The sequence below is a fragment of the Dryobates pubescens genome, chromosome 8, assembly GCF_014839835.1.
Source record: "Dryobates pubescens isolate bDryPub1 chromosome 8, bDryPub1.pri, whole genome shotgun sequence".
Classification (NCBI taxonomy): Eukaryota; Metazoa; Chordata; class Aves; order Piciformes; family Picidae; genus Dryobates; species Dryobates pubescens.
This window is the reverse complement of record NC_071619.1, coordinates 17,156,664-17,172,635: the sequence shown is the minus strand read 5'-3', so window position 1 is coordinate 17,172,635 and position 15,972 is coordinate 17,156,664. Positions and strand designations below refer to the sequence as shown.

The following is a 15,972-nucleotide window of genomic DNA, read 5'->3' as shown; positions in this document are numbered from 1 at the left end:
TGCTCTTTGAAGCAGGGCATCCACCATCTTCCCTGCAGGCTCAGCTGGGCACTAATACAGGGCAGAGGGTGGATGACAAAGGCAAGGAGGCTGCTGCTGCTGCCTACAGGTGGCAGAGTGTTCCGCTGAACGCTGTGTACCTGCCACTACCTCACATTAGGGACAGTGAGGAATCCAGCACAGCTGGATATTCTGGGAAGAAGGGAAGATGTTCTGAAATGATTGAATTGACCTACCCACACAACTTACTCTACCACCTTACTTGACTTGCCTTAGCCTGGAAATTAGGTTAAAATTAAATTAGGTTAAAATGTTGGGGTTTGTCCTCACTTTAAATGGCTTACATTTCTATAGGAAGGAGAGGAATTATGGGGAGGCAGAAAAAAGTTCATTTTTAGATGTGTAAATACTGAAACAGCTGGATATCTGTAAGATTGTGAGAAAGTCAGTACTGAAAGGTGTAGAGCCTGCTGGTACATAAAAAAAACCCCATACTAAGTTTATTTCCAGACAATTGAGTTGTATTCTTCTCTAGTAAGAAAAGACAGATTGAGGTCATTTTTTTAATATGTATATAAATAAATAAAACAAGCACTTTCATTGGTCTGTACTTTTCCTTTTAGCCAGTTCATGCTGTTGTGGCACTTTCCCATTAAAAGTCTTTCTCCTCCGAGTCTCCCAGTCTACCTCAGCTGTCAAAGATACATGCCCAGGAAGAATGAAGAGTGCTTTGAGTGCTGGGCTGGTAAGCAGAGTTCAGTTTTCTGGGTGCAGTCTCCATGTTGCTCAGGGCACTGCAAATGTTATGCAGAACTTCTCAAAGAAGTCCCTTGAAGGGACTTGAAGTCAGCCTTGGCATCTAGTTTCTGGACATTACAGCTTCATTCTAATGATTTTTCTCTTGTAGATGTAAGGACCTTAGGCTGCTGGGCTGTCTGTGATACTCCTCATCTCCCTGTCAACTAACAACAACAAAAATATCCCACAACTGGTGGTGTGAGAAATGCTGCAAGGCAGCTAAGTGTAAATTGTCCTGGGTTGGATAAAAGTATAGATTCCCCCATGCCAGTTGCACACATTTCTCTTACTGTAGGTTTTGCTGTTAAAGTTTTATAGACAAAATAACCCTCAGCAGTTGGGTGTGTAATGATGATAAGAATCTTTCTTCTCCTACCTTGATGTCAGATCAGTATTTATCAGCTAAAGATTTATTTTCTCTCAGCTACTAATCTCTATTTTTGGCTTAAACCCCCCAGATACCTAGAGCGAAATGTGCATATTTAAAGTTCCATGGAGTTTTGTAGGCCAGTCTGATTATCAATCATGTTACAGTTTAATAAGTTGCATTTTTGTGAAACACTGCAACTGTTGAGTGGGCAAGGGACAATTTCAGAGAATTGTCAAGATTTTGTTATCTTCAGCTCATTTGCAGACTTTGTTTTCACATTACCTTCATAAAATAGTACCACTTTAAGGAATGAGAACTTTGAACAAAATTTATGTAACGAATGGGAAAAAAACACACCTCATTAAACCCATATGCTAAACCACACGGGTGACATACTGCAACTGCCATCCTCCCAAGCACCTGTGATGTGTAGGAGATCCTCAGCTCCAAGCTCAGCCTGTCCCTTGGCTCTCGGCCACCTTGCAGGCCTTTCCGTTGGCCTTGAGCTAGCACAAGGATGGTGCAGTAAGTCTGAAGACGGCAGCAGTACAGCTGTGGAGGATAGTATCTGTCAGTTTGTGGATAGAAAGGCTGCCTCCTCTTTCTTGGCAATCTGACATCTAAACTCTCAGGCATGCTTAGCAGTTCTCTCCCAGCTGGCCCAAGTACTACAGAACATGTAAAGACAACAGAGCAAGTATCACTGAGAGCACAATCACTGTAGAATTACTCATGATACATGAGCACAAAATGTCAATTCTCGCTGGGTTTGCCAGAAATAGGATTTTCTGTGCTGTTCGTCAGCTTGTTCTAGTTGGGAACTTTAGCAGTTTGACTTCCAACAGTTAGGCATCCTAATGTTGAAAAAAACTCTTCCATTTCCTTCTGCAGGAGGTGATTTCTTTTCTCGGCGTCTTCACGAGCACGTTCGGAATTGCGCAGCTTTATCTCCAGCATTGTGTATTTCTTGCGTTCTTGGTCCAGTTCTTCTTCTAACCTAACCACGTGCTTCCTCAGGTCTGCACTTGTTTCTTCAATTCTTAAAACCAAAATGGGGAGAGAGAGAGAAGAGGGGGGAAAAAAAAACAAAGGTTTTTTAAGTAGCTGGATAAATACCAGTGATATCTGTAATAAATGTAAATTGCTCCAAGTGGAGCTGAAATACCTTGATTCTAAGAGGAAGTTTTAAAGGTGGGCACTAATTGCCATTTCATTAACGTTGAGTTTAGGGGCAGAGAGCCTCTGTTTGTATCCTGAGAATATATGCTCCAGTTTTACAATCCAGTGCTTACTTCTGGGCAACAGACTGAAGGTCTGAGCAGCTGTATTAACTCCTTGGGCTGAGTCCAAGTAAAGTAATATTTTAACCTCTGTTTTCGTTCTGATGCCATGGTTCTCTGTATGGATATCCAGTACATGGCAACATCTTTGGAGGTCAGGTAGGAATGAGGTCATGATTTTCCTTCATAATCCATTTTATGGTGTTTTCTGTTAAGTTTTGTTCCTGACTTTGGAGCGGAGGAATGAAAGCTTTTCATACTACCCAAGATGTAAAACACCCAGTATTTCATATGATGAAGAATCTGAAGAGCAGACCTTAATTTATCTGTGCACAAAACTCTAAGGCAAGACTAAGAACTTTTGTCTAAGGAGATCAAAGATCAAGATTCTTTGTTTGTTTGCTTATTGGAAACAAGCACAGAAAGCAGTCATCTCCAGCATGTTTAAGTGCAACACAGAATAGTGGTGTTGACACAGAGGAGGGAGAATATCCAGTCAGGAACTTCTGCTCACTTAGAATATTTGGAAAGGGAGATTTTAAAAATTAGGTTTTTCCTAGGGAAAGTGTCCCCTCTCTAACTTAAAGGAAAACAAACCCCAAACTACACGCCCACACGCAAGCACCAGCACCTCTTCATTGATCTTGATATTCAGCTATGAAGCTGGGGTGCCTGGCTTCCCTGCAAAAGAGTTATTTTTAAACAGGGTAAGGGACACTCAGCAGTGGAATGCCAGGGACTGAACAACAATAAAATAATAAAAAATGAGACCTTATGACAGTCCCAGAAAGGTCTGAATTCAGTTTCGTGACCATGAAGAGGCGATTGTGCAAGTAATGCCGTCCATCCCCTTAAACTGTTCCATCACATACAGCTAAGGGTGGCAATTTGATTTTTGTCACAACTTTCACAGCACCTTAGAGGACACACAGGGGTGCTGATAAGTCCAGCAGGTTGGCAGCTGCCCTGATGTGTGAACAGAAACATGTACTATGTGCAAAAAACTGCCCTTTGGTGAAGGGAGACTTTGCCCAGATTACTGTCCTCTGTAATACAGGAGGATTTTTCTGAAGCTAGCACACTAATCCTCACACCTCCCCTTCACGGCATTTTTGTTGCATACTACAGGTCTGAGCTACCACCTATTTCACCACAAAGTTTAGGGGTCAGCTACAGCAGCCTAGACTAGCTGTCCATGTTCTGAATTACACAGGGATACAGTACCTATGGTGTTTCTGCATAAACAACATCATAGGTCCTCTCCAAGATACTTCTAGTTTCTTAAGAGTCCCAGGTGGTAAACATGAATTACTGAAACTCAACAGATAATTATATGAACCTCGAGGGAGAAATGCTCTGGAACAGACTGGTTCCAGGAAGGCCATAAAACTTGCCTCCCTCTGCCTGAGAGCAAGAAAATGGGCAGTTGATGATAAATAACAGCTTTTCCATCAGCAAGTGCTCCTTACCTCTGCCCCAGGCAGGTATTGACTCTGCTTTCCCTCCATTTATGTATGTGCCAACAAAAGCTCATATTCCTTCATTAAAACATGCCCTGCTACACACACTGAGTTCTGCAAACCACACAAGCACTCATGCAGTTGTGAAGGAACTAATTATTACTTTTGGGGACTAAATTAAATAAAGGTAGTGAGGCAGCCCAACGTTTTCCTGCTAAGCAGCCTCCCCTCTTTGTTAGCTAGTGCCTGTCTTTCCACAGGAGCAGGCTTTCATGCAGGCTCAAAAGGTGCACATTTTTTTGCACATGTGAATTGCTGCAGATGTAGTAAAAACATTGCAGAATTTTTGAGAGATGAAAAACTTGGCTAGAAATTCTTAGAATTGACAGCAAGATCCTTCAGGCTGTAATCTGAACAGCTGGAGTCATCCTATTCCATACAAAGAGGCAGTGATTGCATCTTGCCTGGTTTTATGAAACCTGCTTCATTAGGCACTTTTAGCTACTTTGTCCTGTGAGACCTGGCCAACTCATAGTCCTCCCCTCCAGCCACAGTGCTTTCTGTCCCTGTCCAGCTGAAGAGGCAGGCAGGTATTTGCTGAGCTGCTGCAGCTGTAACTCCTCAACAGCTGGTATGAAGAACAGGTCTTCCTGGATGTCCCTGATGTCCACAGCTGAAGGCCCTGTTGGAACACTTTTACTGATAAGAGGTCGAAAGCCATCTCTTTCCTCAGGTACGAGGTAGAGATGTGCAGACACACATTTCCAAGCTTAGCAGCCGTATCTCCTTTCTGTTTATTATTCTGTATCCCTGCAACAAGGCTTGCCAGCCCTGCAGAATTAAATGCAAGGCACATACCCTCCTTGGCCTCCCATTCTGCAGCAGTAGGATATCTAAAAAAACCCAGCAAAGCAGCCATGGACTACCATTCTCATTCACAAACCTTTTCCAACACTCTATGCTAGCAACTTGGTGGTGTTCTTGACAGCCCTTCCACCTGGAACACAAGGTGGGAGTAAGCTGTTTTTCCACTCTGTGATGTTAAGTAGGAACTGAAACTGTTACATCGCCTGATTCTCCATCCAGTTTCACATACCAAGGCAGTACAATGCGAGAGGCACAAGAAAAGCTGCAAAGGCTGGCAAGCTACCACCAAGGGCAATCATAGAATAAACCAGGATGGTAGCAAATGCAATTCCTGCCTTGAGAGCTGGCCCACTGGAAGAGATCACACTTCAAACACATTTTTGAGAAATTATAAGAAAAAAGAGGCAAATGTAGCCTAAAGCTTCTCTACTCAATCCCAAGTCGGGGGCTTTTGGTACCATTCCATGTCTGGGAGACTGATATGAGAAATGTCAATGCTATCAGAGTTTTAATAACTGAAGGAGTATAGCACTAAGGGCTTAATACACACACACACAGTCTGAGAACTCAACCATTTGTAAGAACTAGAACCACAGCCCTCTTCGGTGCAAAGCAGCAGTGCTACTGAGCACAGGCCAGCCGCAACTCACCTGCATTACAACGTGGTGTGCTGCTTTGCACGTGCCTGGGTATTAACAACATGTTTCATTCCTTTAAGCAATAATACTTTACGTGCATGTTTCCCCGAGTACTTGTCTGAAAGTCATTGTGAAGCTTGCCCTTACACCCATAAAACCCCATCTAGTCACACAAATTAATAAATGTTGCTTGCTGAGCACTTCTGCAGCCCTCGCTCTCACACACCTCTTAAAAATGAAGGAACTTTTCTGAGCACAGACCTAAAGTACAGCGCCTGCAGTTGTAGGTGTGTAGGTATAAACATCAGAGGGGGGAAAGGACTACACAGATCACCATTCTGCTGTAAAAGCAGCAGCTTCCTGCTACTTTTGAGTCAGTGGCTGGCCATATATGCAAAGGACCACCATAAGCACGTTAGAAATCAAGTCAGGCTTCTAGAAGTTCAACACCAAAGGGCTGTTGAAAAAGTTGTAGCTGAGATGTAGTCCCAGCACCACCACAAAAGCATACCCAGAGAATGGTTGAGATCAGTTCCCAGAAGAATGTTTCCATTGGGAAAAGCATCAAGAAGCCCTCCATTTCAGGCTGATTTGATACAAATCTTAGCACCTGTGTAGACCAACTGATAGCCTTGCTAAGGCCTCACCACCCTGGCTCCCAATCCCTCCCTCCAGGAGGTTTGCTTTGCTGTTAATACCCAGGACACTGACAAAGAGCAGACCAATGCTACCTGTGCAATTCTGATTTCTTGTGAAAACAGAATGTGAGATACTGGAATTCTCTGTGTAACAGAAATCCTGTTCTGGTAGTCCTCTTATACCAGAGAAAAGATGGACAGTGAGGAAAGACCAGAACCAAATCTTCTGTCTTTGAAATCCAAACTCAAGGTCTGAGAACCTGATAGCCTGGTAGCCCACACCCATGTGCAATCAGGGGTAATGCTGACATGACATTTTGTGCCCCCTGCAGATAACTTTACCTTTTAATATTGGTCTCATACTCAGTCCTCTGTTTGCTCAGTTCTGTCTGTAGCTCCACCACCAGGCTCTGCAAGGCCCTAGAGCATTTGATGGAGTCTCTAGAAGCTGCAGCTGGGTTGCTTTGTTCGCTGCTGCTGCTGCTTGCATCAAATCTATCAATGCTGTTCTCCAGATCTGCAGTCTTGACCTCGCTCTGAGACAGTGAGCCCTCAGTTACCCACTCAGTTTTGAGAGAGCTTAAAGCAGAAGAGTCACTGGCCCGACAGGCTGGGCAGCTGCTGACTGAGTCCATCACAGAGATTTCACACGATGATGTAGACCATGTGGTGCTGGCCATACTCTGTGTGCTAAGGGAGAGGCTGGAGGAAGGGACATTGTCATAAGTAGAGAGTCTCTGGGAAGAGCACGAGTCTTTAACTCGTTCCCCAGAGGCTGTCCGGCGATGGCCTCGGAGGGAGTACAGTCCATTCATCAACCAGTTTCCACCAGAGGAGAGGTTGGGGATATCTAGGGATGAACTGCCCAGCTTTGGGCTCACAGACCGTGCTCCCTGCTGGCGTAAGGAGTATTTCCATGGAGGCAGTGTCTGCATTCTTTTGTTAGGGCTGGTGGCAGGCTGAGTCAGTTTCCCACTGTGCTCTGAAGGAGTGTTTTTCACCGCAGGTCCAGGACTGTCCTCTGGTGCTGTAGCAGTGATAGACGGCAAATCATTGGGGCTGGGGACACTGTTCTCTGACTTGCTGTCCTCCCCATCCTCCTCAGAGATCCACTCCACAGTGCTGCGCTGACGCACGGGTCTGACTTCCAGCTGGCTCCCTGGCATTTCGGCCTGAGGAACAGCAAAGATTCTCCCCTGCTCACTTATCAACACTGTCATCAGGTGCTGAACTAGTGAGGTGCCTGTGGGGAGAAAACAAAAGCAAGCAGCTGATGAGACATGAAAGATGTCAGACACTCACTCCATCTGTGAGATGTTCTGTGAGCTCCTTGTGAGGCAGCCCTGTGGCCAGCATGCACCCCTGTGGGTCTGTGCAAAAAACTGCTCTGGGCCTTTCTGTACCGGACTGCAAGGGACAGGAATCATTCAGTTTGCTGGAAAGGGGACCTGTGAAGGATACAGGCATCAGTCCAGCTCCTGCAGCTGATTAGCAGAGTCCAAATAATCACTAGCAATGATTAATAGATAATGTGCTTAAGGACACCTTTGAAGATGACAGAAGAGAGCAACACCTGGAAAACAGGGGCATGTCTGTACCACACCAAGGCATGGGTTTTAGAGCCAGCATCGATGCATCCATGCAAGACCACATAGTCCTGTGCAGAGATGCACACCAGATCCTGACACTAGTAGCTTATTTGCAGGGATGGAGCACCTCCACCCAGCCTCCAAAACCAGCAGGTTTCCACAGCCCCAGAACTACTTTTTACTGAGGAACTGAAAACATCTGCTGCACTCAGTGTATAGAGAAGGTTGTAGGAAGCTTGACCTGCAGGTGAACAGCAAGCACAGAAAGCAGTTGCAATTATTTAACTCCCCAGAAAGCAGCTGTCATTGTTTTGCAGTTGTGGAGTAGGCCATTATGAACTAATAAGAGAACACCACTTGCCAAACCCATTACAAAGCTCTTCCTACAAAAGAGGGAAAAACCCTAAAAAGAGCAAATACGTAGTTCTATCTTTAAGTATTGTCTGAAATAGAGAATGAGACTAACATATTCAGGGAGTCAAGTTGAGAGCCTGAATTGAATAATGATGTTTTGGCCTGATAGCGAGAAGCTCACCTACAATTTCTCTTTTATGTCTGTGAATGCAGGGAAAGAAAGAAAGGTCTCTGGAGATAAGGCATTCCTAACAATTTAGCTGTCAAACTTCTATTTGAAAATCATGGTTTAAATTTGAATAGAGACACAATTGAACTGCTTGCACAATTGAACAACTAAGAACTGACACAGATATTTTTCTCTATCGCTTGATTTAGTAGATCCAGATTACCCTAAGGCTTAAAATACATATGCATGCATGTATGTATAATTGAGTCCTTCTCCAAGATTTCCATTTAACTAGTCTTCTCATCTAACAATGAAACAAAACATTGCAATTGTTGTTATTTATGAGTATAGTGACTTAAGTCTGAAAATCCAGCCACCAGATCCCCATTTTTCTAAGTTCAAACTTGTGATGGTGCAGAATTCCAGGTCAGGTCATTGTAGCATTTTTATACAATGATGAAGAGAGACATGGGACCACCTGTGCCCCTACACACAGCACAAGCCCCTGTGCCATCAGCTGAACTGCATAACAAAATGCCTGATGTGGACCCAACCTAAACCTTGCAATTTGTAGCAACTGAACAAAAAGTACGTTGTTGGCCAAGGCTGCAAGAGTCTTATCAGTGCCTGACCAGCTGGCCACTAGGGGAAGTCACAGCATCATAAAACAGATGGAGGTGTCAGCTGTCCCCACCTCTGTAATACTGAGTAACTCTGCATGCCTGGATGGAGCACCACCAAAAAACCCTCCAAAACAACAAAAAACAACCAAAACCACAAACTCAAAAAACCCACAACAAAACCCACAACAAAACAAAACACAAAAAACCCCCCACCCAACCACAAAAATCCGGATGGACAAAGAAACACACAGAAGTCCTTAAACAAAACAACAAAAACCCCAACAACCAAACCCAGCACTCCCCCGCACTCTTTTTCTCCTCCCCGCATTTCTGCTGGCAGGCTTTGAATTCCTGAAGACCTACAGTGAGAACCACTACCTCAGGGTATGAAGTTGGATGCTGTGCCCTTCAGAGGTCACTCCTGCAGCTAAAGTGTGATAATGTTGGCATTCTGTAAAGGATTTCCATCGTGCAAACACCATGTCAGCTGTCCCCTACGGCTAAGTAGCAGTGCCAGGGCTGAGCTCAGACATCCTGGGCACAGCATCTCCATCTGTGCCTAATCCTGGGTGAATCCATAAATTCTTTTTGCAAGTCATGCCAAAATCCTACAAAACTTGGTGCGAAGACCCTGCTGAAACTTGCACCACAGTAGTTATGTTCCAGGGCAATGTGGGAGGAGGGCTGCATTCCAGTCCTAGTGTTGGCCCAACAGAGATCATGCCCTGGCCATTTCCTGACCCATATGGAGGTAGTTAAATTTTCAAGCTTCAGAGTCTTACATTCAAAACTAAGAGTGATTTTCAAATTACTCCTTGAGTTCTGTGGAATTCCAGTTCGTACACAGCATGCTTAGAAGACACCTCGTAAAACCAGCACAGCACAGTAGAAACTGCAATACCTCTTCACTGTGAACTGGATGTTCTTTGCAACTTGTCTAACCACCAAAAGGCAGCAATACTAAATGGTAGCAGTTGGTACTTCAAGATGTTCCTTCCAAAAAACATTTAAGCTTACATTTTAGCAGAAGGTTCAAGAAGAGTTTCAAATAACATCTTACAATGGGGCAGAGGCATCTCCAGGTGGTGTAGAGACACTCCCTATCTAGTTGTGAATGAAATAACAGTGCCCAACCAGTCCAACCTCATACAGGCACTGAAGAAATAGGTTGCTTGACTTGTTGCTGACTGTGCAGTCAGATGATGCAGCTACCAACCAAAGTATGACTTCCAGCATACACTTACAGCTCCAAAACATGGGTGTTATTTCACAAAAGTAGTGCCTACCTTCCATCATGGTCACTGGATCTTCCATTCTGGGCCGTAATATATTTGGTCCAAATACTGTAGCCAGGTTCTGGACGCTCATCTTGTTAATGCTGGAATGAGCCTGAACTTCATCGAGGAACCTTGAAAAGCCCCCCCAGAAAAATCAAAGGAGGAGAGGAAGAATAAGTAGTGACTTCTCAGACTGTAGGCATTCTGGGAGAGGAAGAGTTCTGTCCTGTGTTTGTATAATCTTGATACCTGAAATACTTCTAGAGACCAGTGCAGACTCAACACTTAATAATAAGCCCAGATCCCTCTTAATGTATGAACAAGACAGGATTGTTTCTGCCAAGAGTACCTGCCCTCTACTGGCTAGGAAAAGACAGATATTCAAATTTTAATGAAAATTCTCCAATTATATAGATTGGCTTCTGCCAGTTTTCGCTTACAAGTATAACAAAAGACATTTCACTTGTCTCATTGTCCTAGAATTGGCAGCCTGTGGAAAGAGCTTTGTGGCTTGAATTGAACAAAATACAGCTGAAGAGGTAGCTCAAATACTTCTTGTGAATGCATCAGCTGGGTGAACATCAGAAGAAAAAACCAAAGATAGCACATAAAGAAGTCCAGACAGACTGGCTATCCATACATATAAGCTGGAAATCAGCAAAAAGTTTGTAACAGTCAGTGCTTTTGGAATTTGGAACATCTTCCCAATAGGAGTGGTAGTTAGAGAGAGGTTGTAACAAACACCTAAACCACTTGTACATAATTAGCCAAGTTGTAGAAAGGACTATATGACATGCAAGCCTACAGCTGCAGGAAATAGGACTCAGTTGCCTCAAAAGTGAACAGCCTAGTCTGTCTGTGCTCCATTTCCTAAACTATCATTGTTTTGGATTATTGGATGGGTTTTGCAGGGAAAAATATTTCCTTGTCATTCTGCATCAAGCAAATTTTTGGACGCTTCTACTTGCAGCGTGACTCTTCTAGGCACTTTCATTTCCTTTTGGGGTGGGCATGTGCTGAGACATAAGAATTGTCAGTTTGCTAAGTGAGAAGTAAAGTCTACTTGTCTTGCCTTTCCTCACTGCTTCACTCAAAAATGTGTATAATTCTATTCCTCAGCCATTCATGTTTTGAGGTGCCCAGACAGTAAAACAAATGGCTATAGAAGCACATAGTGAGGCAGAATCATTGTTTGTAAAGATTCAAAAAATAAACTTCAGAAATGCCATCTGCCTGTGCACTTGGGAAGGGCTTGACATCCCTTGAAGAAGTGTGTTTGTGTCTACTGCCTTCTCCAGATGTGCAAATATCATAAAGGGACTAACTGCCATGGAGACAAGAATACAGCATAAAGGTCACTATGTTGTACCTAGGGTAAAAGTCCATTCCAGCTCCCCAGATACTTTCCAGGCCACTTTGTGAAAAACTGAGAGAAGCAGCAGAGAGATGAGGGGAGACAGGGCTGTGGAATACCCTGGTGCTCCTCATAGAAGCCACTACCAATCCCACTTCCAAATCAGAGCTGAGACCAGACTGGCTATTCTGACCGTGTCCGCTGCTCAGCATATGGCATAAACATTCCAGGTGTGCCTGGAAAAATAATACCTTTCTTTACTAGTCTTTAATGCTACTGAAATAAGCAGTATGTTATATTAGTATCGTTCATGTCTACTGCCAAGGCTGTGGGTAACAGCAGTTTGCTTGGCTGATGCTTGTGGATAAACCAAGAGGTTTCTTCAGGTAGGGTGCACGTTCACCTCCACACGTCTTACGGGGCAGTAATTTACATGTAAATGATGTTTGAATATTCATGCTTTCAGTGCAAATTATTTGCATATAAGACAGCCTCAGCAAACAGTGACTTTTCAAAGTGTTAATTAATTTCACTTACTTGCATATGTATTTGAGGAGGTTGTAGTTGGCTTGGGGCAAATTCTTCACCTGTTTAACCAGTTCCTGGGTACCCTAAGGGACAGGAAGCCCAAGAAGAACTATTAATATAAATGATGAAAAGCAGACTCAGCTTTCCTTCAGTACGGCCAAGTCCTCTTTGCAGAGTCTAAACCACCAAAGACAGATGACAACACAAGGAGGCTTTGCTTTAAAATAGGTGTCTTCTGGTGTCTTGTGCCTTACCAAAATTCAATGTTCAGATTTTGATGCAAAATCAGTGGACATCCTCCTGTCAACTTTAATAGTTGATGTAGAAGCCTTCAGTTAGTGAGACCTGCTAATCTTCAAAGTCTGTGCACTGGAGTTGGTACAAAAGTACCAGCAAATGTGCTTTTCAGCAGCTGGCCTGCTTGAGACTTTGGGGCATTGAGTATTGTATAAATACACTGCAGTAATGCTCAGCTGAGCAGAGGAGAGTTGGTTTGGGGTTTTTTTGGTTAAAAAGCTAAATTATATTCCAATCCAGCTACCTCCTTTTTGATTATTTACTTCCATTTGCAGTCAGTCATTCTGAGCTGTCACTTGCTTCCTTATAAAATTTCCATCTTTACATTAAAAAGATGAGACATCTGCTGGAGGAATATCACAAAACCCTGAAGGTACTTAAATCATCTCATAAAAACCTCAGGCTTAGAAGGCTATTGTCCTTCCACAGTCCCAAGCATCATTTGCCTGTCCCTGTCAGTGCTGCAACTGCCCTGGAGATCTGCTTGTTTTTTTGAGCCAACTAAATCTTTCGTGGGAAAATAGATACCCAAGCACATCTGGGAAGAGAGATAGCTGCCAGTTAATGATGGAGGGCTGCTAACTAATGATGGAAAAATTCCAGAGGCATCTAGTTCCAAGCCAAAAAATGCAGTTAGACATTTATTTCAACCTTTCCTTGATTTATTAAGAACCTCTGGGGAGAGAATTCTATTGACCAGCCTCTTGCAAGATCTCCCTGATTTCTCTGGTCCAGACAAGTTAGAAACATCCAGGGAGCAGTCTGCATTCCTCTCTCCATCCTTAACATCCTGAACAATTTTTATCCTTCATGTCCCAAACACAAAACAAGTCCTCTAATAAAAATCTTGAAACTTAAAAAGACTTCTTAAAAGCAGTAAGTCCTTTTGTAATTCTTTATCTTAAAAATGATGCTGGTTTAACAATGGCAACAATGGAGACACCAATAAAAGCCCAGTCACTTTGGAAAATCTCAGTCCTCCTTTTTTTAAACATCTGAAAGCCTTTAAATCAAGGGCAACTGCTACTGATGTGAAGGTTAAGGTCAGTTGTTCAGGTCATCAAACTTTCAAGTGAGGAGTTTGAACTAGAAATATGTGAGCTAACAGACCTAATTCCCTCTTGATTTTTGCTCTGTAACCCAATGTATTTCAAATACAGAAATCAGGTTGGTATTGGCACAGTATTTCAAGCGCTCTGAGTTAAAATACCATCGCTCCTCTGGATGCAGGAGGAGGCTTTGGAAGAGAAACAATAGTTGTGAACAGCTGGAAACATGACCTAAAGGTACAAGATGTCACCTGAAAGGAAAGAGAGTTCTAAATATTCATCATCCATGCTCTGTCATGAAGAATCACAAATGAGGAATTACACTTAAAGTATCTTTGTCAAGGTATAAATCCTGGCCTGTATTAGGAATAGTGTGGCCAGCAGGAGCAGGGAGGTCATTGTGCCCCTGTACTCTGCATTGGTTAGGCTGCACCTTGAGTGCTGTGTCCAGTTCGGGACCCCTCAGTTCAAGAAGGACATGGAGACACTTGAACGTGTCCAGAGAAGGGCAACAAGGCTGGTGAGAGGCCTTGAGCACAAGCCCTGTGAGGAGAGGCTGAGGGAGGTGGGATTGTTTAGCCTGGAGAAGAGAAGGATCAGGGGTGACCTCATTGCCCTCTACAACTACCTGAAAGGTGGTTGTGGCCAGGAAGAGGTTGGTCTCTTCTCTCTAGCAACCAGCACCAGAACAAGGGGACACAGTCTCAAGCTGCACCAGGGGAGGTTTAGACTTGAATTGAGGAGGAAGTTCTTCACTGAGCGAGTCGTTCGTCATTGGAATGTGGAGTCACTGTCCCTGCAGGTGTTCAAGAGGAGATTGGACGTGGCACTTGGTGCCATGGTCTGGTCATGAGGTCTATCGAGACAGGTTGGACTTGATGATCCTTGGGGTCTCTTCCAACCTTAGTTATACTGTGATACTGTGATACTTGTCAGATTAAAGACTTGATGGGGTGCTTGGTGCCATGGTTTAGTTGATTAGATGGAGCTGGATGATATTTTGGATGGGATGATCTCGAAGGTCTCTTCCAACCTGGTTCATTCTATTCTATTCTAAAAATACACCCCAAGTTTTCTGCCACAGATTTGTACCCACCAACCACCTTACCAGCAAGTGACAGAGGGCTGAGCCCAGCAAAACCCCAACAAAATTGAAAAGAAGAATGCAAAGTGGTGCATTATTAACAAATCCACAAATCCTGCTTATAGCTACAGCCCAATGGGCAATGGAGGTACTGAACTGTGATTCATCCTGGTATTTTGCAGTAATAATTCTTACTTCCTTGAAAATGCTGCATGTGTAGTGTACCATGGATGTATGCTTTACAAAGAGTGATCCCAAAACTAAAGGGTTTTATTATGTGTGTAACAGATCAACAACACTGGAAGCTTCTAGTTGGGCTGGAAAACTAACATCACTTTAGATGTTCACACAAATCCAACTCCTCTTAAAAACTCAAAGCCCCATACTTAGCCTGCTGAACTGCTGCGTGCATCTCTAGAGTACAGGCAGCAGTGAAGGCTACTACCAGGCCAAATCAGCTCACGCTCAAGTTATTAGAGACTTGAAGATCTTTCATTCATTCCTAATCTAAAATTGTTTTCCCTTTTAAATCCCTCCTCCTAAGCAGTTGGTGTCAGAATCAAATCTTTTTTTAACGCAGCCCTGCTGACATACCTGGAGGCCTCAGCACAACCTAAGGTCTCTTCTACAGAGAGAGATGAACAGTAACAATCTAAATGAAGAATAGAAAGTCTAGGGCAGTGCTGGATAATTTTTGCTGCAGATGAAGATGAGGCCAAGCTAACATCATCATAATTCCTCTCTGTGGCCACAAGGTACCAGCATGAGGTGCCAACAATTCAATCTGAATGGCTGTTACCTTTTCTGTTTTTAGGGAGGTGGAAGGGGGGAAGAGGGGGAGCGTGGGTGTACAAGACTAAAGAAAATTACATTTTGCATCCAAAAATCTCACTGAAACTTTGCAAGTGAAAAATAAAACAGCACTTCAAATTGGAACAGACTACATTTTGTTTCAAAATACTTTTACAAAATGAAACATCTGATTTTGAAGTTCCCTGCTTATCACGCTGTACTATTAAACTATTGTTTCAATGAAATCACATTTTGAGCAGAGGGATTTTCCGAGTAGGAGGCAAGACAGGCCCTACAGGCTGGGTATAACTTTGTGTTGCATCCTGCTCCACGTGCTACTGTGCACGTACAGCCTCTCCACCCTTGGCTTGTGAACTCCACCTCCCTTTCTGAAAAAGTAAACAGGCCCTGTTGAGGTTCCAAATTTTCCTGACAAACAACAACAAAGATGCTCATGTTTACAACAGCAGCCTAACAAGGCAGCCTTGTGCTATCAGCACTACCGTGTGCTGTAAGCTTTCCTTCTGGCTGTTTAGTGTTGCTCCTCATCACCTATCTAATCCCAAAAGAAGACTGCACAATGAGTCATCTGAGTCTGGCCTTGCTCCCACAAAACCAACACAGATGTTGCTTCCCAAACTGCTGCAGCCTGTGCAGGCAACACCAGGCAAACTACACAGTTAATAACCTGAGCAGCGATATACAGTTAGGTTTGCCTAACTTGGCACCATCTCTACTCTTGTGCAATGGTATTTAATGGATCCAGTCTGCACATCTTAGGACCAAAAGGAAATGAGCTCCACAG

The 15,972-nt window shown here is 43.6% G+C and overlaps 1 protein-coding gene across 3 annotated transcripts in view; it reads right to left on the bottom strand.

The window, feature by feature from the left end:
* Positions 1 to 851: 851 nt before the first annotated feature.
* Positions 852 to 15,972, bottom strand: part of ARHGAP22 (Rho GTPase activating protein 22) — a 134,329-nt gene continuing 119,208 nt past the window's right edge. For all 3 annotated transcript variants that reach the window (XM_054163512.1, XM_009897773.2, XM_054163513.1), the window contains 4 exons: positions 11,955 to 12,028; positions 10,073 to 10,194; positions 6,394 to 7,294; positions 852 to 2,207 (listed from right to left, as the gene is read on the bottom strand). In XM_054163512.1, the coding sequence (XP_054019487.1) occupies positions 1,979 to 2,207; positions 6,394 to 7,294; positions 10,073 to 10,194; positions 11,955 to 12,028 (1,326 nt within the window). In that variant the 3' untranslated portion in view covers positions 852 to 1,978. The remainder of the gene's footprint in view (positions 2,208 to 6,393; positions 7,295 to 10,072; positions 10,195 to 11,954; positions 12,029 to 15,972) is intronic.